General features: G+C 47.6%; 7 protein-coding genes across 7 annotated transcripts; 4 read left to right on the top strand and 3 right to left on the bottom strand.

The window, feature by feature from the left end:
- Window positions 1–999: 999 nt before the first annotated feature.
- On the top strand, window positions 1000–1728 carry POX_c04577 (uncharacterized protein; the record flags this gene model as incomplete). The annotated part of the gene is made up of 3 exons (XM_050113446.1): window positions 1000–1143; window positions 1231–1377; window positions 1432–1728. The coding sequence occupies 3 exons, from the start codon at window positions 1000–1002 to the stop codon at window positions 1726–1728; spliced, it is 588 nt and encodes a 195-aa protein (XP_049971002.1).
- Window positions 1729–2294: 566 nt separating this feature from the next.
- Window positions 2295–2657, bottom strand: POX_c04576 (uncharacterized protein; the record flags this gene model as incomplete). The annotated part of the gene is made up of 1 exon (XM_050113445.1): window positions 2295–2657. One exon carries the CDS (start codon window positions 2655–2657, stop codon window positions 2295–2297), a length of 363 nt encoding a protein of 120 aa, XP_049971001.1.
- Window positions 2658–4519: 1862 nt separating this feature from the next.
- POX_c04575 (uncharacterized protein) lies at window positions 4520–6569 on the top strand (the record flags this gene model as incomplete). The annotated part of the gene is made up of 4 exons (XM_050113444.1): window positions 4520–4588; window positions 4637–5034; window positions 5087–5960; window positions 6006–6569. 4 exons carry the CDS (start codon window positions 4520–4522, stop codon window positions 6567–6569), a joined length of 1905 nt encoding a protein of 634 aa, XP_049971000.1.
- A 917-nt stretch (window positions 6570–7486) lies between these two features.
- On the top strand, window positions 7487–8020 carry POX_c04573 (uncharacterized protein; the record flags this gene model as incomplete). Its single annotated transcript, XM_050113443.1, has 1 exon — window positions 7487–8020. The coding sequence occupies one exon, from the start codon at window positions 7487–7489 to the stop codon at window positions 8018–8020; it is 534 nt and encodes a 177-aa protein (XP_049970999.1).
- A 1489-nt stretch (window positions 8021–9509) lies between these two features.
- Window positions 9510–9626, top strand: POX_c04572 (uncharacterized protein; the record flags this gene model as incomplete). Its single annotated transcript, XM_050113442.1, has 1 exon — window positions 9510–9626. The coding sequence occupies one exon, from the start codon at window positions 9510–9512 to the stop codon at window positions 9624–9626; it is 117 nt and encodes a 38-aa protein (XP_049970998.1).
- Window positions 9627–10894: 1268 nt separating this feature from the next.
- Window positions 10895–11803, bottom strand: POX_c04571 (uncharacterized protein; the record flags this gene model as incomplete). The annotated part of the gene is made up of 2 exons (XM_050113441.1): window positions 10895–11680; window positions 11747–11803. 2 exons carry the CDS (start codon window positions 11801–11803, stop codon window positions 10895–10897), a joined length of 843 nt encoding a protein of 280 aa, XP_049970997.1.
- A 4343-nt stretch (window positions 11804–16146) lies between these two features.
- On the bottom strand, window positions 16147–17810 carry POX_c04568 (uncharacterized protein; the record flags this gene model as incomplete). The annotated part of the gene is made up of 3 exons (XM_050113440.1): window positions 16147–16315; window positions 16382–16812; window positions 16857–17810. 3 exons carry the CDS (start codon window positions 17808–17810, stop codon window positions 16147–16149), a joined length of 1554 nt encoding a protein of 517 aa, XP_049970996.1.
- Between the last annotated feature and the right edge of the window lie 1960 nt (window positions 17811–19770).

The raw sequence follows: 19770 nt of genomic DNA, 5'->3' as shown, positions 1-19770 counted from the left end.
TCCTCTATGCGGAGTAACGAATCTAGCTTCTGGGCCAGCGTGGGATGCTTGAAAAAGGTCCGTAAATAGCTTCCTTTTTTACTTCCCGGTTTTGTCTCGAAAATGGCCCACCAGTTGTTTGCAGCCAGTCAATCGATTGGGTCGCCCAAGAATTCCTCGTAGCGTCGAGTGCTTTCGTAGATCAAACCATCTGAGGGTTGAGGGTTATTTGAAAAGTGCTCACGGAGAGAACGCACAAAATGTTTATGATCGGACTGCCCACGATCTTCACGGGCGTACAAAGGTTAGATCAAGCAAAGCCAATTCCCTGGCAAGCAATAGTAATCTAAAAAGCCCAGATAACAGAATTGGGAAGATGAAACGCCTTTGTGCTTGGGTACTGACGAAAGGGGCGTTGATCAAAAAGCGTCGTCTGATAATACATCTCATGGGAGAGAGAGGAAAGGAAGAAGATTTTCAACGAGAGGGACAAAAACCCTCCTCGAAGAAATGCGAAAGGGGGACACAATTAAAGCGAACAGGTAGGCCAGAGATACCACACAAGCATCGGGGGAGTCACACCGAACCAAAAGACTTCGGGACTGAGTTCGAGAACAATGTGGAATGAAACTGCATACCAGCTTGGTCTATTACGTAGACATCGACCAGCCACCACTGATTAGATCCAAGTCTTTTGTGTGCGGCTGATATGAGGTTTTCATCATCCTGAGCGCGAAGCTCATAGTCGACGTCCACATCCAACCAGTCGATACCGCCATCGAACTTCCGTACTCGTACACGGCGATCCCAGTCAGATGCTGACTGAGGTTCCCAAATGGGTCGGCGCATGGTTTTCCAGCTCTGGAATATGACTTCACCAAACCCCCTCTGAATCTTACCCGGCTCTTTGTAGCCTGTGAATACAGTCCAGTGCTATATAAAGGACCATGATCTACACATCTCTCATTTTTCTTAGTTGAAACTTCTTGCGGAGGTTGAAAACCTCCAAGTTGCGAAAAGATGCTGGTTTATGCAGAAAACAAACTCGAGTTCATCGTTTCCGTGCTATCGCTGGCTTTTTCTGTCGGTACCCTCATGTGTCTGGCCATTGTTTTTGCCGGATGTACGTCCACTTCGTCTCCGAGTTACCTCTATTTCATGAAGGTGCGCAAAGTCGAATGCTATAGTAGTGTAGTTTGAAAACCCGTGGCGGAATTTGGCGGGTTAGATCAACCTGACAGAGTTCCCCAGGCTCGGGCCCTCGACTTTAGTCGGTCATGGGGTGCCATAAGATTCGATATATCCGATCTTTTGGGCACAGTCACGAGCGAGGCCACCGAGGTGGGCAAGAATGTAGCAGATAGTGTCACTCAATCAAGCGCAACCGTGCAGATGGCAGTGAGTTAAGTAAGTAGTAAAGTGGAGTCTGTCTCCAATGAGCTCAAACTGAAGCTCCCGGTGTATGATGCGATTGTGCTCTGGGGTTACTGCCAAGGAGAGAAGGATGACGCCCCTTATTCCGACTGCTCGAAGCCTAAAATTTCATTTTCGTTCGATCTTGTTGACATCTTCCGTCTAGTCTCGCGAGAGATGGACAATGTGCTTCCTAGTGAAGTCAACAATATCTTTTCTGGACTCCCTATCCTCGCAAAGTGGCTTGTATCCACTTACATGATCGGCTTTGTTCCAACTGCTTCTGCTTTTGCACTAGGTAGCATGACAATTTTCTGTTCGCTGGAAGATAACTAGTGCGAGATACTACTCGTTCTCTCATCTACGTTACGTCAAACGAGCCCTTCCAGATAAATATGCTAGTCAGGCTTAGGTTGCAACCATCTGTATGATCGCTGCATCTAGATTGATCACAAGGATACACCTACCGACCACCAGTACTGTGCAGACTGTTCTTGGGGGTCTGGGCGTGCACGCCAGCATTGGAGTATGCATGTTCACAGCCACTTGGCTCGCATTAGGCTTTTCCATTCTTACCAAACTGACGCTGTCGATCATCCGGGTGTGCTGTTGTATTCGAAGGAGATAAATAGTCCCTCTGTGGAATGCAGTACAGCGCACTATCAGTAAACAAATTGAAACTTACTCTTCTCGCTCAAGTAGATTGCAGCGATGAATTCTTTTGCTTCCAGTAATCTTGATATTGTGTTGGTCTTTCTATATACTCTTATTACAAGGCTTTCTGTACTTTCTGTCTCTAGACGAAGGAATTGGAGTCTACATACAGTAGAATGCAGAATAAATTTTCCACCAAAGTTGACGGAGCTTGGACCTTCACAAAACACTACTGAGGCCATTCAATTTTATCTCTGAAGTTTAAAGCCTGGACCTCGGTCGGTCATCTGGGGCCAATGTGCAGAGCGGAAAATAGCGTTTGCCGAAAAGCGGTCGTCGACCCGGCAAAATTCCTCACAGGCTGCTTGGGCATTGCAGGCTTCATCAATCAGCTCATAGGCCGAATTCCGTAGTTCGTGCACAACTTCATACGCAGACTGAAGCTGGTATTCCGAACCGAGTGGCCCAAATTGGTGAAGCCGAAGCAACTCGTTTGATGCGTGAGTAGTCAACTCTTGCAAGCGTTTGAGTAGGGCGTAACATGCGCGGTAATAAGCATTCTCGCCCTGCTGCCGGCCAATTTGTCGGACTATATCTGCAATCTCATCCATATGGGTGTGTGATTCCATGTAAAGTGTCGCAAACAGCCTTCTGCGATGTGATGAGCATTTATTCAAAGAGCACTGATCCAGGTAGATCACCAGAAAGAAGTACGTTTTGCGGCGATGACCGTCCAGTCTGATGAAAATTGACGAGCCTTGGTCATCCTTTTTGCGGGTCTCGTGAATATTGTTTGCCGGGTTAGTTTAATTCTATGGCCATAGCTTCCTCAAGAAAATGCAGAAGTTGCTTCGGCGCAAATGAAGGTGGTAGCTCCCCCTGCTCTCCTATCAAGGCTGTTCTGGAGCGATTCTATGTCTGGTATAAAAGCCTCTGCTCCTAACGCCCAGCGCCAGTGAAAGCCTCATCGAGAATATATAAAATGTCAACCATTGAAACCCATAATCTACGCGATTGTGTCATCTTTTCTATCATCAGTATTTTTGGACTATCCTACTTTTCTCTTTTCGCCGTTCAGCACCTTCTTTTTCACTTTCCTTCAACCCCTAACGGGATCATTAATACTCTCTCAGTCATCTCCTTTAGCGCTGGCGTCATCACGTGGTATCTCTACACATTATCCTGGAGGGTCATTTCCGTTTTTTATGGCAGCCATATCGCATACTGGCAGAAGCTAGAGTTAGGTGGCGTTTTGTTCCTCATCTGGACGACCACGCTACCCGCCGTGATCCTTCTGTTTCCCTCGCAGCCATCTCTTCAGCTCGTTTATGTAGCTGCCTTCACCTTGATCGCCGTCGGAAATCTCGTAGACTTCTTAGCCTGCGACACAAGCATATCTGTGACCCAGGCGCGTTTTCCCTACCACTGTGCTTCGCTTGGCCTGTTATCTCTGGTCCCGGCCATCTATTCGTTTACCGAGAACGCACAACACACCTCAGCATTGGCAATCGAATTTGGTTACATGACCCTAAGAAATTCCCTCGCTGCTGGGTTTTACCTTCTTCGCCCTCTGGAGCGAACCCATACTCTGTGTGGGTGGCGGCCTAGCCTCTACGTGATGCACTTTGTCTTAGCCTACAGCTTGGTCAGATACTCGAGAGTTGTCCTGTATTATGCGCTGCAGTCAGCCGCATAAATAGATTTGGGAATCACACAGAATCTTGAAGATTGGCAATTTTGAATGGTAGAAATCGAGTATTGTAGGAATCGAAGAGGATGGCTGTCAAGTTGAATTCAACTAGGGCATTGTATTTTCACTGAACAGTAACATGTGAGGTCTGGGGCTCCTCGCTTTCTGATTTTGAGCTTGTAGTCAGTGCACATACTTCTAGTAGAACGAATGAGGGAAAGTAGTCGGACCAGAGGCCTGTAATCCTACAACTGCCGCTTTTAGACAAGGCACTAAGCTGCTTGCCGAGCAATCAATAGCTTCCCACACGGTCATGAAATAGGTGCCACCGAATGTCCAATTATTGATGCACAAATTGAGAGCCACTTGCTGAGTTGCACGGTTTCCACTGCTATCGGTGGGTACCCGCATCGAACCCGAATCTGGCGTGGGCTATACTCCGGTTGATCAATTGGCCAGGAATCGTAGCATCTGAACACACCACGTCGTTTACATAGTAGGACCCCGTTCAGAATTCATTGTTCACCGTGAACAATCAGCTCTACTGTCAGAACTGACTCCCATCCCACCACCTGTTTGTCACCAAACTGAAAAATCGGTCGTGATCCTAGCCAAACTCAACCATAACTGTAAAGCAACCATGATCGAGTGTTGGGTCCATTCCACTGCATCATTACGTCAGGCGCATGTTCTGAGCGTAAGCCTACGCTCTTCAGTAACAACTTCTGCTTATTAGAGTATTCCTTTTCCTTGTGTTAATCGAAACGCTGTGTAAGTACAGCTATGGTCTCCAAATCTGGCACCACACTTCACACTCTGCCATGTGAGGTTCTTCTTTTGATTGCACATTTCGTGAGTCCTCAATCAGATGTGTGGTCCAGATCCCTAATTTCCTTCCAGTTGCCCCTGGACAGTCTGTTCGCTGCAAGCAGAGCGTCTTCCCGGCTATATTCCACGCTGAATCCTTTGGTCTACCGCTCACTGACCATCCGCGCAACGGACGAGTGGGCGCTCAATGTGCTTGATGTCGACTCCTTCTTTCTCCATCACGAGGAATCACGAGCCAGAAGCCTGTTGCAGCATACCAAGCATCTACATATCCAGGCGCCAATTCACCACGCTCGCTTCAACCGATGCGCATACTACAGCATCTTTCGCATGGCCGGAATGTCAGAGCACTCGCCCGTCAATGACGCTTCCCATGAAACAACCATACACCAACGTTTCTTGAGCGACATTGACCAACAAATCTTACGAGTATTTGCGTGCTTAAAGCCGAACAGCCTGCACACGTTCCAGTGAGTTCTTAGCTACCCTCCACTTAGTGGCGATAAGGCTGACTGACGATAGGTGGCGACTGGGGATTTGCATCCCAATGGGCATTTTAGGACAAGGAGGTTATTTGAGTCAACACCAAACAAGCCTCCAACATCTCGTCCTTATCACCGATGGCACTTGCCCTCGGGCCCAATATCCTCTCGAAGGACTGTCTAGCTTTCCATGCCTAAGAAGCTTAGAGTGGGAGGGACTGCAGCATCCCGCCGAAGCAATGTCGCTGCGGGAATGCATTGATCGGAATCGAACGCATCTCGCCAATCTCACAGTCGGTTTTATCTCATCCGCTTCCGCTCAATCGCTGTGCTGGGAGGTCTTTGCGGACCCCTGGCACGAGCCCGTGGGTCATGCAGAGGACAGTCGAGAGACTCCGATCAATTCATCCCTCGTATCACTATCACTGTCCCGTATCACGCTTCCATCCGAGCTCTCTCGCGGTTATATCTCCACCTTTACTTCTCTGAAATCTTTGTCGCTATTCAATTGTCCGAACCAGCTTCGCCTTTTGCGTTCGCTATCGAGAGCATCCAGAACCATGCATCTGGAGAGTTTCCAGGCATGCTTCGACTTCCTGTTACATAGTTCGGATGAAGGTTGCGCTGGTGTAGTTGCTGATTTCCTTGGCTCTTTTCGTGGACTACGGGACCTGTGCTTACGTTTATCGAATTTCCCATTAAACGAGACGCTCGTCAAGGAGGGTATTCAATCGCATCATTCCACTCTAAGATCCCTTGTGTACCATGAGCGACAGCTGATTCCGCTCGATGACCATGATGGGCTGTTCGAAGATGAACGGGATGTGAGTCCTGTTTGGATTGCAGATTTGTCTTCTGTGGTTGACCTGAGACAAATAACTGCATTGGCGCTATCGATGAATCCAGCGGCAGCGGTAAGTTTCGTAATCCTTCCTTCCTACCGGTTCTAATAGAAACAGCAACGACACCTGGAGCCGTCACGTGAGCATTCCACGCTGGAGCTTTTACACCTGCGTTTCAGCGGACCCGACTACATGCACCGTTACCTCACGCGAGAGATTGATTCTCTTTTGCGTAAATCACGACAGCCATATCCTCTCCGTGACGTCACAGCCGACCCGTTTCTTCCTCTGTATGTGGAGAATTATGAGACAGAGCATAGTCATTGCGATCTAGCGGCGGCCCAATACGGCCCGAGAGCAGATGCTACGCTGTCTACATCATATACAGAGGCAGACGAATTTTTGTCATTCGCTAAATGGGCTTTCAGCCCAGACGGGCTACCATCTTTACAAGTGCTGGGGTTTGGGGACTTCTCTCATGAGGACCGGTATCGGTCACAGCGCTTTTTAGTGCGCCGGCTGGGGTCGTCAAATATTCCCCGCCCTACTCCCGAAATTCTGCCCTTCTACCCAATAGAGTTATCCGACCCTCACATTTGGGATGGTGTCTCGGTGGATGGTGCTCGTTTCCTCGGCGCGTGTCCAGGGGGCGGTATAATGGAATCGCCGTACGAATTTTGAGATTAATGCTGCTCCCGCGGCGCGGTTAGTTCTTTGGGCTAGAAGAACTTGTACTTCAGTCTAAATAGAGCTTTATCCAATCTCTGATCATCTTAACGCTTTATCTCTCCCAAGCTTTCTGGGTAATCTTTTCGTGCTGTCAGGACATATCCTACTGTCAGAAAACGTACCGTACGTATTCTTGCTCGGCTACGGCTACCGCCGCACGGATTCAGGGGCAATAGACGAGGACCTAGAATCAACACATAACATACACGAATCAATCAACTTTTGCTTTAGCATTACCTGTCCACTTGACCGTGTACACGGTGCCTAGCTGGTGATATCAGCACCCGCCGACCGTATTCAACGGCTTTTTCCACGTCTCGAGGCCTGTTTAATTTGGCGCGTGGGCCAGTGATGCCAAGCTAAACCCGCGCAGTAAACAAGTAGGCCGGTGACCCTCGCCTGCAAACATTCAAAGCACTTTCGGCTCATTCTTGAGGTAATGAGCGGAAATCTGGATGATAGGTTATACTTGGGCTGTCTTATTGTTGATTCACAACTATTGATGCACGATTTTGCTGTCTGGTGAAGTGGGGCAAGGGAGCGGCGACCGAATAGTGTGCCCTACTTCAACCGTCGCGCTGGTAATCCGTTTCACACTGCTATCCACTGCAGAGGGTTGTAAGTTGGTTAATAAAGGCCTTCTGCCAAATGCATTGGAAGAGCGTTAGAAGTACGGTACGGAATAGTCTAGTCGTTCATTTTTTTCTGCATAAGTATTGAAATCTTATATGTTTATATTCTGATTCTCAAGGCGAAGACTAGGGGTTTAAGCCTTCACTCAGGACGTACCTTGTATTGGCCCGCTACTGTCCTCTCCTCTCCTACCAGTCTTTGCCAGTGTCTTTTTCCTCTCCTTTGTCTTCCCCAGGATGGTTTTCAAGACTCAAGATTATCCGTGCGCGGATTCCTTCGATCTGAACCTTGAATCTCTTTGGGAGGAGTTCTCTGATGTACCGACCCTACCACCCTGTATCGGGGCCAACCACCACAGTCAAACCTTCATCTATCCTTTCGATGATTCTGTATTCAGTCAAGGAGCGAAAGGAGCTAGCCCCGTTAGATGCCTTCACGACGCCACGGTTGAAAAAAACTGCTGGATCTACTGGACTGGACCCGATCCGCTGTGCCCCACCACCTCCGCCGACGATATCTTTCTCTACCTGTCAGACTTTTACCTCTGTGAGCACGTCCACTGGGTGGAATTCCGTCTTTCCAAAGTTCACCTAGTGACAGAAGAGGTCCTGGAACAATATCCGTTCTTTCTCCCTCGTACCGAGTCCGTACTGGGAAACTTGCGCCGCCTCCGTCGGTGCATGCTTAACATCCTTTCGCAGCAATTCCACACAGAAGAACATCAGCATCACTTCCAGTTGTTTATTCGGCCTCTCATCGACAGAATTTAGAGAGCCAAATAGCGGTACTACCCTGCTATTTTCCTCATATAGCACCATCCTCGATACTCCATCCCCACCGTTTTGTACAAAACATTGTCAAAAACTTTGCCGGATGAATTACCTTGAGCATAACGGTATCAGAATCGATTTAATTTAGCTTTGAGCTGCTAATGCCTTCAGTGCACTATTACTAGGATTTTGTAAAGTAACACACCTACACGCTGCACGTGTCTAAAGAGACTATTTAGTTTCAATAGAATCAGTGATCTATTTTCTAAATCCCGGGTTCATACATGAACCCCTCCCACCCAGGTTGAAACTAGCACTATTCTATCCAAAACTGAGAAGAGAAACTTATAGGTATCGGGGTCCTTCATCGCCCTAGCAAGCCTAGATTATTCCACAGGTGGTGATATGTAGATAAGAGTGTATTATGGCAGGCTATGCTTCTATTAGTTGCATAATAAGTCTGCCAGAATGTCAAGCATGAGGAACTATTATAGGATAGCTGATCTTTATCGGGGTACTAGGTTACGTAGTCACTAGTCACAGAGACGTCTTACTGCTCCTGCTTTATTAGGGTTCTATTGAGACGGAAACTTTTTGAGCAACAATGGCCTTTGAGATATTTCGTGCGAGCACAAATTCGGTAAATTGAGTAGAAGTATTACTGTCCCGTGGGCAGTTCGGTGCAATCCAAGCGTCGAGTTATAGCGGGGCAGCAAGGTTCTAACAGCTATCTGCAGAGCTCCCTTCGCTGCTTCGGTGGGGGTTATTACGCTAGTTGCCGGACGTAGCACAGGCCGGTCGGAGAGCGGGGTGGCTATCGCGATACAGAAGAAGCCGGTGACTAGTAGAGTGAGACTGTTTATGGTTGAGATGATTGAGAGCATCGAGAGAAAAAGATGCTTCTCGTTTACGCGACTTAAATTCTCCATCATGCCGTTCCACAGTCGTGGTCCCGTCCTAACATAGTGTCTACTCTAACGTCCACCGACGCTATCAGGAAATACATTCCAACACCTCACCGATTCTCTACCTCTCACCATTCCTATCGTCATATATTCAACTGTTGTGTAGCTATGTGAGGGTTACCGTTGAATATATGTCTTGGGGTCAACGTAGGGCTTGATCACGAGGATCAGCTCAGTGTATCACTAGGTGGCTTTGTACGGGAATCCAGGGGAATGCTAGGCGTGCTAGTCTCTTAGATTATCATTTTCATCAAAGCCGATCACTCTTTAAGAGTTACATCAGCTCCACAGCCGAACGTATTATTCAAATCTGCCGTTGCGACAGCTCTAATTCATCAGTTACAGCCCGTATAGGGGACATAAAAATCAGTCGAGTGCTTTATACTGATTCGACATTCCCGTACTATATTATCTACCTATTATTCTGCTCATGCATTGGTTTCTAGGTAACCGACTGTGGATCAACACCAGGTATGACTTAATCTACACTGCGAAGAATTTAAGAGATTGAGTACACCTGTCTAATGAAAATAGACTCAAGGAGACTGTTATGCCATTACTTCCCAGCCGACACGAGGGCCAGCCTAAAGTTAGCACGCAGGATTCCCGATCTGCAAGAGTTACTGCGCTTCACCACCTGACAGGGAAGTCGATGACTCACGAGCTTCGCTGCGAGGTTTGCCATCACGGTCGATCAGCCTCCTACCACAGAAAACACATGAGCGACCCAGTCACATTTCCAGCCGTTGGAATCTGCTCTCGCCGCCGGACAAAGTGTATGTTATACAGATCGAGACTTTGGGGCCCTTCTATGAATTTACCTGTTATCTATGAGCTGCCCGGAGATGGAACGGCAATAGGTTCGGAATGTGTCGGGTGAATTCTTTTTCTGAGTGGCAAGTAGGGGCAAATCTCAAGAAAAATAGGACAAATTGATAAACTAGTGCTAGCAATACTGTACCCTAGATACTGTTCGCCATAAAAGCTCCTAAAATCGTAGGGCAAGAAATTTTATCAGGAAAACGATCGAAAAATATTGGGTTTTTGGATAGTGCGTTCCATATTTCACGATCTTCGTTATTTAGACATGATCTCTCATTCCTTCGGTTGAAGACCTAACTTGCCGATTCGGAAAATCGTTTTTTCATTCTGAGGACGCAATTTCTAAGGCAAACTCAGACTAAAGAACACGACGGGTTCTCCCGGTACTCCTATAGGGCAGGCCACTTTCGAATTAAGTTAGCAAATCACCTTTATTCTCACCAAGGCTACTTGATTCAGCCTAGCAATTGATTGATACGATAACACTAGCATTTCAATATCAGATTGCTTTACCATGAGAGGCTTCATTTAATCAGCTATCTGTGACTATATAAAACCCTAGCTAGTTAACGGTCGATCTAATTTTATCTGTTAGCGTGTTAGCCAGCTTTAGAGATAGTGGTTGTTTTCTGGCCACGCATGATATGGCCCTAGGTCAAGGGCTATAAATTTGAGATTGCTTCCGATGTGCGGCTGGATGGTCTTCCTGACGGTCTCACGCATCCTATAGCCTGCACAAACTATATAGTAAATTGTCAGAACCAGAACTGCACCAGACCTTCCCCACAGGTTACTATGAGAATGCTTAAGGAGAATACCTGCGACTGCCATGTCCCCCCGTTGGTCTTTGATGTATCCCCTTATTTCTTTTTCAATGTTCAATGAGTCACGGTAGAAGCAGAGTCGATTTCCTTCCTGATATGAAGTGGAAAGATCCTCATTTGAGTCGGCTCTGCCGCAGTAAATTTTGAATTGTAGGATCTAAGCGGAAGTCAGTATTTATTTCAAATATCATTCGGACACCCACTCACGTCAAATCCGCCAGATGTTGGATGGTCTAGGCATAAGACCTCTTGCCTCCACTCTTTCACCCATGGCGGATAGTCTCCAACCCCAAGTCAGCAGATATACCAAGCGACCACTTAGGAACACAAGTCGACGACTCACTCGATTCCCCGTCATCTTGCCACAAAATCTCCAGTTTCCGTACCAGCGCTTTCCGTTGCACGCTAGCCTTGACTAACATCTCTATGTACGAGAGAGCTCGAAAAAAGCCAACGTCCTCTACGACTAACACAACGGTCCCGAACCGGAGCAGGTTTTCCGGGCGCCCATATGGTCCGAGCACAGTGACTGGGATTCGATTGACGCGTGGAGAAGCGAGATTCCTGTCGTAAAGCTTTCGAATAATACCAGAGCGGGAACGAGCCACCATCCGTGCGATCTTATACGCGCCATCCTTTTTGCATACTGCCACATAGAAGATGGGCAGTTGCAGACCGGCGCGAATGCCGGCACTTGGCATCCAGAGCTGCACATATTGACCAGGTTGTACAGCCCAAGTAGGAGGTAGATCAACTTCAAGCCAAAGAAGACCATTAGATGCGTTCATAGACACTTCTTGTCTATCGTGTCGCCATGGCTTCCGAGACCACACAGTGGATATAGAGACGGTGAGACTTGTCACAGCCCAGAGGCAGAGAGCACCTAATAAGACCCAACGATACAGAGATTGTTGTTTCAGGAGATGATATCCAAGGGTAGATGTGGCTACTACCGCAAGCAAATAATGGCATTTCAAAGCGAACTGCACATGTCGTGTTCGTATTGCCGCGCACGTGACCGGAACAATCAGAATGAGAGATCCCCCTGCCTAGTAAGAGTTAGAGTGATCTGAGGTCCAAAACTGTCTTCTGGCTCAACCGCGAAGTAGACTTACTATGATAGGGAAAATATACCGCGGAGTTATGAAGATCGAAGCTTCGGTTGTAGACATGATAATAATGCCGTGTAGAAGGGAATGAAACACGCATATACGCCCTATCCATCGATGAAACCATCCGAGCGACTGGCGGTCGATACATAAGAGATCAGCTGGAAACCCAAAGTTCAGACCGGTGCATAGAGGGGCGATGCTGATGACGGCCAAAGACCCAGCTCTTTTTTGGACGACCATCAAGGACGTGGCTCTAAGTCGCAAGGCTAAGATGTTTGCTGCGAGCAGAATTGCCAAAGCTAAAGCCTGCCAACATGTTGAGATGTCGAGCCATCTGAAGGAATTTGGTAGGTGGACAAAGATAATTCGTCGCCAAAACTCCGGCAGCCTTGAGATCCATGAATGCCAGGACAACAGATATCTTCTTTTATAAGCCCAGAACCATATACGCACTATAGATAAATAGATAAGCCAGGATGCAAGAAGAATCGCAGCGCAAGTACCGTAAACTTCAGGAACAGATAAATTCGAAAACCAGCGGAAGAAGTTCGATATTGGCTTGTACATTCTCCGTAACCTATCCTGACTACAGGAAGAGTGAGAGAGCTAGAATGCTTATATAGAGAGGTCACTCCCTTACTTGGCCTTCCTTTCCTGAGGAGGCGAAATGATATACTCTCTACTATAACCGTGTCGAAGAACACCATGAAATTTTTTCTGCCTCGGAATCTAGCTAATCGGTACAAGTAATTGCGCCCTCCGTGGCGGGGCCGCTTCCTCGTTACGATTAGCGCATAACGTCCCCGTTCAAGCGTCGGAGACTGGATGACCAGACAGGCTCTGGAAGGTACGTATCCAAACATAGCGGTCTCTTCACTCAAGGTCTAGGAAGCTGTCAGGAAGATTCGATACTGCATTTTCGACATCAGAGTAGGTCGTACTCGTCATTATCATTTCTTGCCGTAGATTCCTATCTAGAACTCTTGGCTATCTCATCTACCTATCAAATCCTAAGATGCTAAAGCACTGGTAAGTATTATCCTGCCGATTACGCGTGATAAAGTCCTGTCGTCTACTTGAGAATATATAAGAGATGTATTGGCGTTAAAAATAATCAATCATTAGCGGGTCTTCGAAGCCCAGGGGCATTTTCGGGATTCCCAGGAGCTCTGCGTGTTTATATCTCCATGAGCACCTTATAAGTGACTGTTTCAAAGTATAAAATGAGGATTCTGCCTTTCTAGCCTCTATTTTGATATGCCTTAAAATATATTCATCATGAAGACCCTCCCTGTGCTACTCTCGATCTTGGCAACAGTCTCGCTGCTCCTGAATTGCACTCGAATTCCTTTCCTTTGTGTAACATTTCAGAATCATGCGTCCCACCAGTGGCTCGACCGTGGGCTCTTTGTGGCAATACTGATCTTGTGGGCTGTCTTGTCGGCATCAAGCTGGTGCGCAGCAAACGAGGCTCTTATGGGAATCATCGCCGGATTAGTCAGTGCATTCTTATCTTTACAGGCAGTTCGTGAGCCCCTTTGTAGATTTTTTTGAACCACCCGCCGAGTGCGATCTCAACGTCTTCTACATCCTCATGAGATTTTAAACAAGCCACGAGGTCTTCGGAAATTTCAGCACTGTAAATACCATAGTAAGCTTAGTACTATGACATGTATAGAACAATGAAATCTCTGCACCCATGAAAAGCCACTGAAACTCTCAAAGTCCTCCAGAATCTCGCCTTTGTTGCTTCTGATGAATACCCTGATCCTTCAGAAAAGACAATTAGGTCGTAATTTTGAATCTGCGGGATTGGAAGGCGTACTGATTAACGTTTTTAGGCGGAACGCCTTCGTAGCATTCAACCTGTGGTAAATCGAATAGATTAAATAAGCTGAAAAAATACATTATTAAGGTACACAGATACTTACAAGATAATAAGGAATTATGGTTAACGTGAACGTAGAACAAGGTTGTTACAGTGTTTTGCGAAATCGGTGCAACCAGAACACTCTTAGACAATCTTTCTGGCTCCGCTGCCAAGATAGTAGCGTGGATATACTATTGGGGAACTGTAGTCCCGCTGAGCAGATAACCTCTACGATAGAATCCTCTCCCATCAGAAAGATCTCAATCTTCACAGGTCAGGTACACTATCTCCAAAATCACTGATAGTTTCTCCCCTTAATAACCTAGCTCTAGTTAAGGAGCTGGTCGTCAGACATTTCCGCCCTGCAGACCGCCTATCAATTTGCTTGATAAGGTTAATTTGCCATTTCAACCATGGTATGAAGTAGACTACCAGATACGAACGACAGTTCACCTTTATCTAATACTCATACTGACGTCATTATTACAGAGACCCCATGAAATCTTTTATATAGCTCACGATGACTTTCAAAATCGTTTTGCACCTTTTACTGTACAAACTACAATCAGACTGAAGACTATGGGACAAGAATCCAGTCCAAAATTTGAGAAAGTGTGATTGGACATCATTTCCATGACCAAGGATTGCTGGAAGAGGCTTTAGAAGAGTCAGGGCTATCATCAGCAGGAAATGAGCGACTCGCCTTAGTAGGAGACAAAATACTCGCCCTTATGCTGCTTCGTCGTTGGTATCGTGAAGGCAACACTACAGGTACGTTTACCCCTTCAAGATTTGACATCAGGCTAATATAAACAGAGCAAGGGACAAGTCTGCTTCAGACTTACGCCTGCAACAAGCAGCTAGCCTCTATGGCTAGAGTCTTGAATTTGCAGAGATTTATCCACCAAAGGCCAGACCTAGAAAGGCATGTGCCAGATAGCACATTGGCCACCACCGTGGAAGCTATTCTTGGTGCAGTTTGGGTTGATTCCAACGAAGATGTACAGCAGGTAAATGAAGTCATGGAGAAAATCGGCCTGTATCCATCCTCTGGCCGCATCTCAACCTAATGTGCGGGGTCATCCACAGGTGACAGTTAATTTGTTCACGCATCAATTCATTATCCGTCTAGTTACTACACATCGTCGGCAATGAGGATTTGATGAATCTCTTGTGATTTAAAAAAACTTGAAAAACGACTGAATACACTAGTACATTCAGTACAATGCCAGCACAAGCGGAAATTGAATGGCTGTGACCGAGTCCGGTTGGCAGTGCGGAAAGGTTTTGCGCAGATTATGTAGTAACCGCGGGGGGGACACTGTGGTTTCTCGAAGTACGGGGTACTATTCTTCGCTGATACAGTATACTGTAGCAGATGCAATTGGTAAAAGGCGCACGCTAACGTCTTGGCGGTGGGGCGGGAAAGAGTGTGTAAGAGTGTTCTTTTTGCATCGGTTTTAGAACGTACTGTAAACGTTTCCGCGACGATAAGCTGTGCGTCTGCGGCGGGCGGGAAAGTATGATACATGTTCTGCTAGATTGTCCTTTACTCCGAGATCTACGCCGAGAGCTCTGGGGGAAGGTCGGGGACGCGTTTAACAGCATGACAACCTTATTGGGAGGATCTGGAGAAAGGGGAACTGCTTCACGTGCCAAGACAGTGGAGGCTGTCTTGGACTTCGGTGAAGCGTCATAGCGATTTCAAAGCCGCGCGCCATGAGGGCAGCAAGACAAGCAATAAGGGCTACTAGGCCACGGCAGGCCCCGACGAGGCTTTAAGTTCGTTTTGGAAGTGGTACACGAAACATGTATTCTAGATGTATATATAATTGTGGTAGCCTGCATATCACTTCGGTGAGGGGTCAGGGTAAATGAATTACACACACACACATACTGTAAACTTTGCGTGGGAAGTCTGCATGTTTCAAAGCTTGAATGGGTGAGGAAAGAGCAACTCTTAAATCACCGTGGAATAGAATACGAGGCCGCTGCAGTAGTGACTCAGATCACTCTCGATCGTGACCCGCTTCAGCAGGCAATGAGCCTAGTTGACCAATGGAGTGAGGCGTCTTCGCCCACTGCGATCGGCAGTGGGTGGGTCACGTCACTCCTGCATTGACCCACTTCCGCAGCAGGTAACGAGACCACGGCCTCTGGTCTTGACTCCCTGGTCTCGTTGGACCTCCACTTCATACGACGCCCTCTTCCACAAAGAGCCTATTGCACATAGAGCCCTGTATGCCTTGTGCGTTTTCACGACCAGGCTAGGACTAGGACGACCATTATAGGAAGGGTGCAGTACGAAGAGGGGCTTCATATGACGTCGTCTCTCTTATCTGGCATTTGCTCTTTTGTTGGACGTCACAGGACTAAATTGCTCTCAAGAGGATTCGCTCAAGAGGATAACCCTCTCAGAATAATTTTTTTATTCCGGGATTTCCAAGAGCTGTCTTTCAGGGCGGCATCGCTCATATCTGCAATGACCTCTTGTTCCAGGCTACACAGGACCCATATCTGCTTGAAATGGTCATCATGATTGTCTCTGCTTCCCAAAACGACCCGGCGGAATTGAACCGGTCTCCTCTTCTACCCTATCCAGCGCTCGGGAAATCATTGCGAGCAGTTGTCTCTTCTTGGTGAGTCGCCCTGCCGCGATAAGTTCCTGCTCTTCATGCTCAGAAATCATGAAGATGGCATTCCTGCCATCCGCTGTGGCCGCACGGAAACATTGCCTCGGTCTAAGGCTTTGAAGATGTAAATCTTACAGCGAATAGTCCTTCCACGTATACTTTCGTGCGAGTCGCTCTAGCGGTGATGGATCTGACGGGTTGACGAGCAGACGATCGCACTGCCTCCACTGTTCTCGTTCAAACGCCCAGAAATGAATCTCAACCGGCCCTGGCTGTGGTTGAGGCAACACTGCTCCTGTGGACCCAGAATCATCTGTGGAAGAGGGGTGGCTAGAATGCTTTCTGATAACGTCCCGGGAAACCAATGTTCCTTCATCACTATTCTCCACTATGGATTCAGGCTGACCGTCATGGAGGGGAACTGACGGCAGATCGGGACTGGTGACGTTTATAGCAGGAATTGTGAGCTCCCTGTCAGTCTGCACTGGTACCGCTGGCTCATCATCAGAGGCCAGCTGTGGTGAGTTTTGTTGGTCCACTACTCGGGGCGGATGCCCTGAAGGCAGCTGTGCCTGATTAGACAGACCAAGGTCTTCATTAAGTCTCTCACTCTCCAATTCCTGTTCCAATCGCTCCTGCTCTTCCTGAGCTCTTTGTAAGTGGGCGAGGTATGCATCCAACGCTTGCTACCCGGGGGCGCCACAGTAGTTGATGACTGAGTGGGCTCGGATTCTGGGGACGCCGGCGGGAGTGCATTATTAATCTTCGCCGGATCATTGAGAGCATCATCTTGGTTGGGCACCACGATCAATCCTCCTTCATCCGGATCGTGTGCAGGCCCATTTGCTTCGATAGAGATCCTTGTACAATCACTGGCAGCATCTGCATCTCCTGCACCAGTAGAACCATGGGCATCATACATAGCAGACGGTGCGGAATCGACTGGCGTGGGTTCGATAATTGATTCCCGAAGGGAAATATTTTCATTGTGAGGACTGCTTTGGTCTGACGTTTCGTGATCCTGAGTTTCCGTGTTCAGTAATTCCCACTCTATGGGTTCTTCTTGCTCCTCTTCCCTCTCCGTCGCTGGGCGTGAAGCAACTCCGCGCATACGAACTTTCCGCCTTCGACGTTTCAAATGATCCCATGCATTTCTCCTCCTTGGCGGTTGCTGGCGTGCTATGCTTGGTCGCGCCTCACTCGGTCCGGTGCCATCCTCTTGTGGCTCCTCTTGCCAGTCGTGAGTTGGCCCGCTTGATGGAGCTGCATGCACCGTTTGCTCATAGCTATCCGATGGCTCTTCCTCTTCGACAAATAGCGGCGACGGAGGCACGCCCCCCCCACCCCCCATAGGTTGATCTCTATCGGGAACCAGTCCGTGCGGTGTAGACTTCCCGAGAAATGCAAAATAAACACCGGGGCGAACAAAGAAACTAGTGATGGTGTCGGCAACCTCAACTTCCGCATGTAAATAGTCCAGGAAGAGCAAAGCGTTGTCTTGCTTCCGAGTGCGCGTTTGTGGCACCCCGGAACGGGCCCATGACCTCGTGAAAGAGTCTCTCATAATTTGCAATCAGATATCTTGAAATGCCTAAGTACAATCTAATTGGGGGCAATTTTCGTCTTAAGACCGACTAGGATGACCAGGCAATCGCCTTCCAGAACAGCCACCATGCACTCCAGCTCCTCCAGCCGACAGTCATCACTCTAATCTCCTGTTTCAGTTGTGTAAATTCTGTACGAAGATTACCGCCATCTTTTGCTTCTGGCAAGCCTTTGGTCGTATTGTGTAAACGGTTTATCGCGGTTAATATCATGTGCGTGCTGATACCGACGGCGCAGATATTCTCGGAGGTCCTCCCGCCGCATAAATCCGTCCCCAGAACTGCGATTGCAGTCCACGTACGGACACATATTCAGTAAAGGCGTAAGAGACCAACGGAGTAGGCTTTTTCCTCTGCTACAGCCTGGCTCTTGACATCTGAATGGACGATCGTGTCTATCTATATGTTTACCTGGGATGATATGAGTGGGCTCCAATCCTGATGGTCGCAGTAAATTCGGCCCTCGGCGTTCCTGGGAACGGCGCGAATGGGCACGCGCCGACACTTTCTGTTTGTCCTCTTGACGTTTAATTGCGCGTCCATTCAGGAAGTATTATGAAAATCGCCCCATAGAAGGCAGAGCAGACTTAGCTGGACAGCTTCACATAAACCTAGAGATGAGTGTTAGGATCGTTAGGTCAAGGACACGTTCAACTCAACTCGCGATAGCGTGGCGCTCCAGGTATACTAGAGGCTCAACTATCGTTCAGGCGGTTAGATACTAAAGAAGCCATACGAGAGTTGATTAAATCAGTCATTTCTTGGCAATCTCGTACAGCGTTTGAAAAAGGGGAGCTTTGACAAGTGGTGGATGTGATGGAAGCAAACCCGATATAGTGCTTTTCCGTCGGAATATCAGTGAGCTCCATCGAGATACGGACATCTTACTAGTACACTCAGTGCTTATCAGTATTTGGACATGCTACATCCCCCACTTATCTTTCTACAAGCATGGGGTTTTCTACGTTCCAAATGCAAAAGAACGGCCACTGTGGGTTTAGTATCATGATGCACTTTCAACATACCCTCATGCAAGCTCCCGAAACCGTCCTCGCTTTTTAGATTTGGGTGAGGCGATGGCGCGTAGGGGGTCGAGAATGTAGTCAACTTTCCGAACCGCAGATGGAAGGTACATTCCATGTTGATCGACGGCTACCAGACTGTACTGTATCTCAACATAGTCACAACAGTGTCTAGTCCAATAGTATGATCCTTCTGTTCGTATAGAGGGAAACTCAAAAATATACACTTCGTAGGGCAGCAGGCAAAGCATTCTTCGATAGTAATCTGAAAGAGAATTCCGAGGAGATAGTGCACCTCCGCCGGCCGTATGTGCCATGGTCCTTCCATTAGGTGTCGAGTTGAGCGCTTGGAATGTTTGGTGTTCACGAAATGTCTCCATTAAACGAAGTTTTTGAGAACTCCTCGGTCTAATTCTAATTATTTGGCCGCGCCCGTTACTTATATGCAGCCAGAATTGTGATAAGGATGCGTCAGCCGTTTATTCGACATCGAAACTCCCTTACACACCTTTTGTCATGGTCCTACAATATGAGGCTGGCCGTGAAGGTGTTGGGCAGCTGGCATGGGTTAAATAAGACTATGTCTCGGCAATCTCGTACAGGGTTTATCTAAGGCGCATTGACAGCTAGCTACCTTGTGTCCATATGAGAGAAGCCAGCCTGGGGGATTTCCTTTACATACGTATGCAATGATCTCTATTGAGACAAAAGTCCTTTACATTCAATTGCAGGGTTTTAAGCCAAAAGATACGGTGGTAAAACAAGGCGAAGCATTTCCTCCTTCCTGATATTGTTTGGCAACAAGTCCTCCCAAGGTACGAGTTCTTTGGCCGCACAATCTTCACATGTAAAGAAAAAAGGTCTCGAATAGACTGAGGCTTCCCGTGAATCCACGGTC

This window comes from Penicillium oxalicum, chromosome III (assembly GCF_001723175.1).
Source record: "Penicillium oxalicum strain HP7-1 chromosome III, whole genome shotgun sequence".
NCBI lineage: Eukaryota > Fungi > Ascomycota > Eurotiomycetes > Eurotiales > Aspergillaceae > Penicillium > Penicillium oxalicum.
Note: the sequence above shows the minus strand (reverse complement) of the source record. Positions and strands in the feature narration are given on the sequence as shown.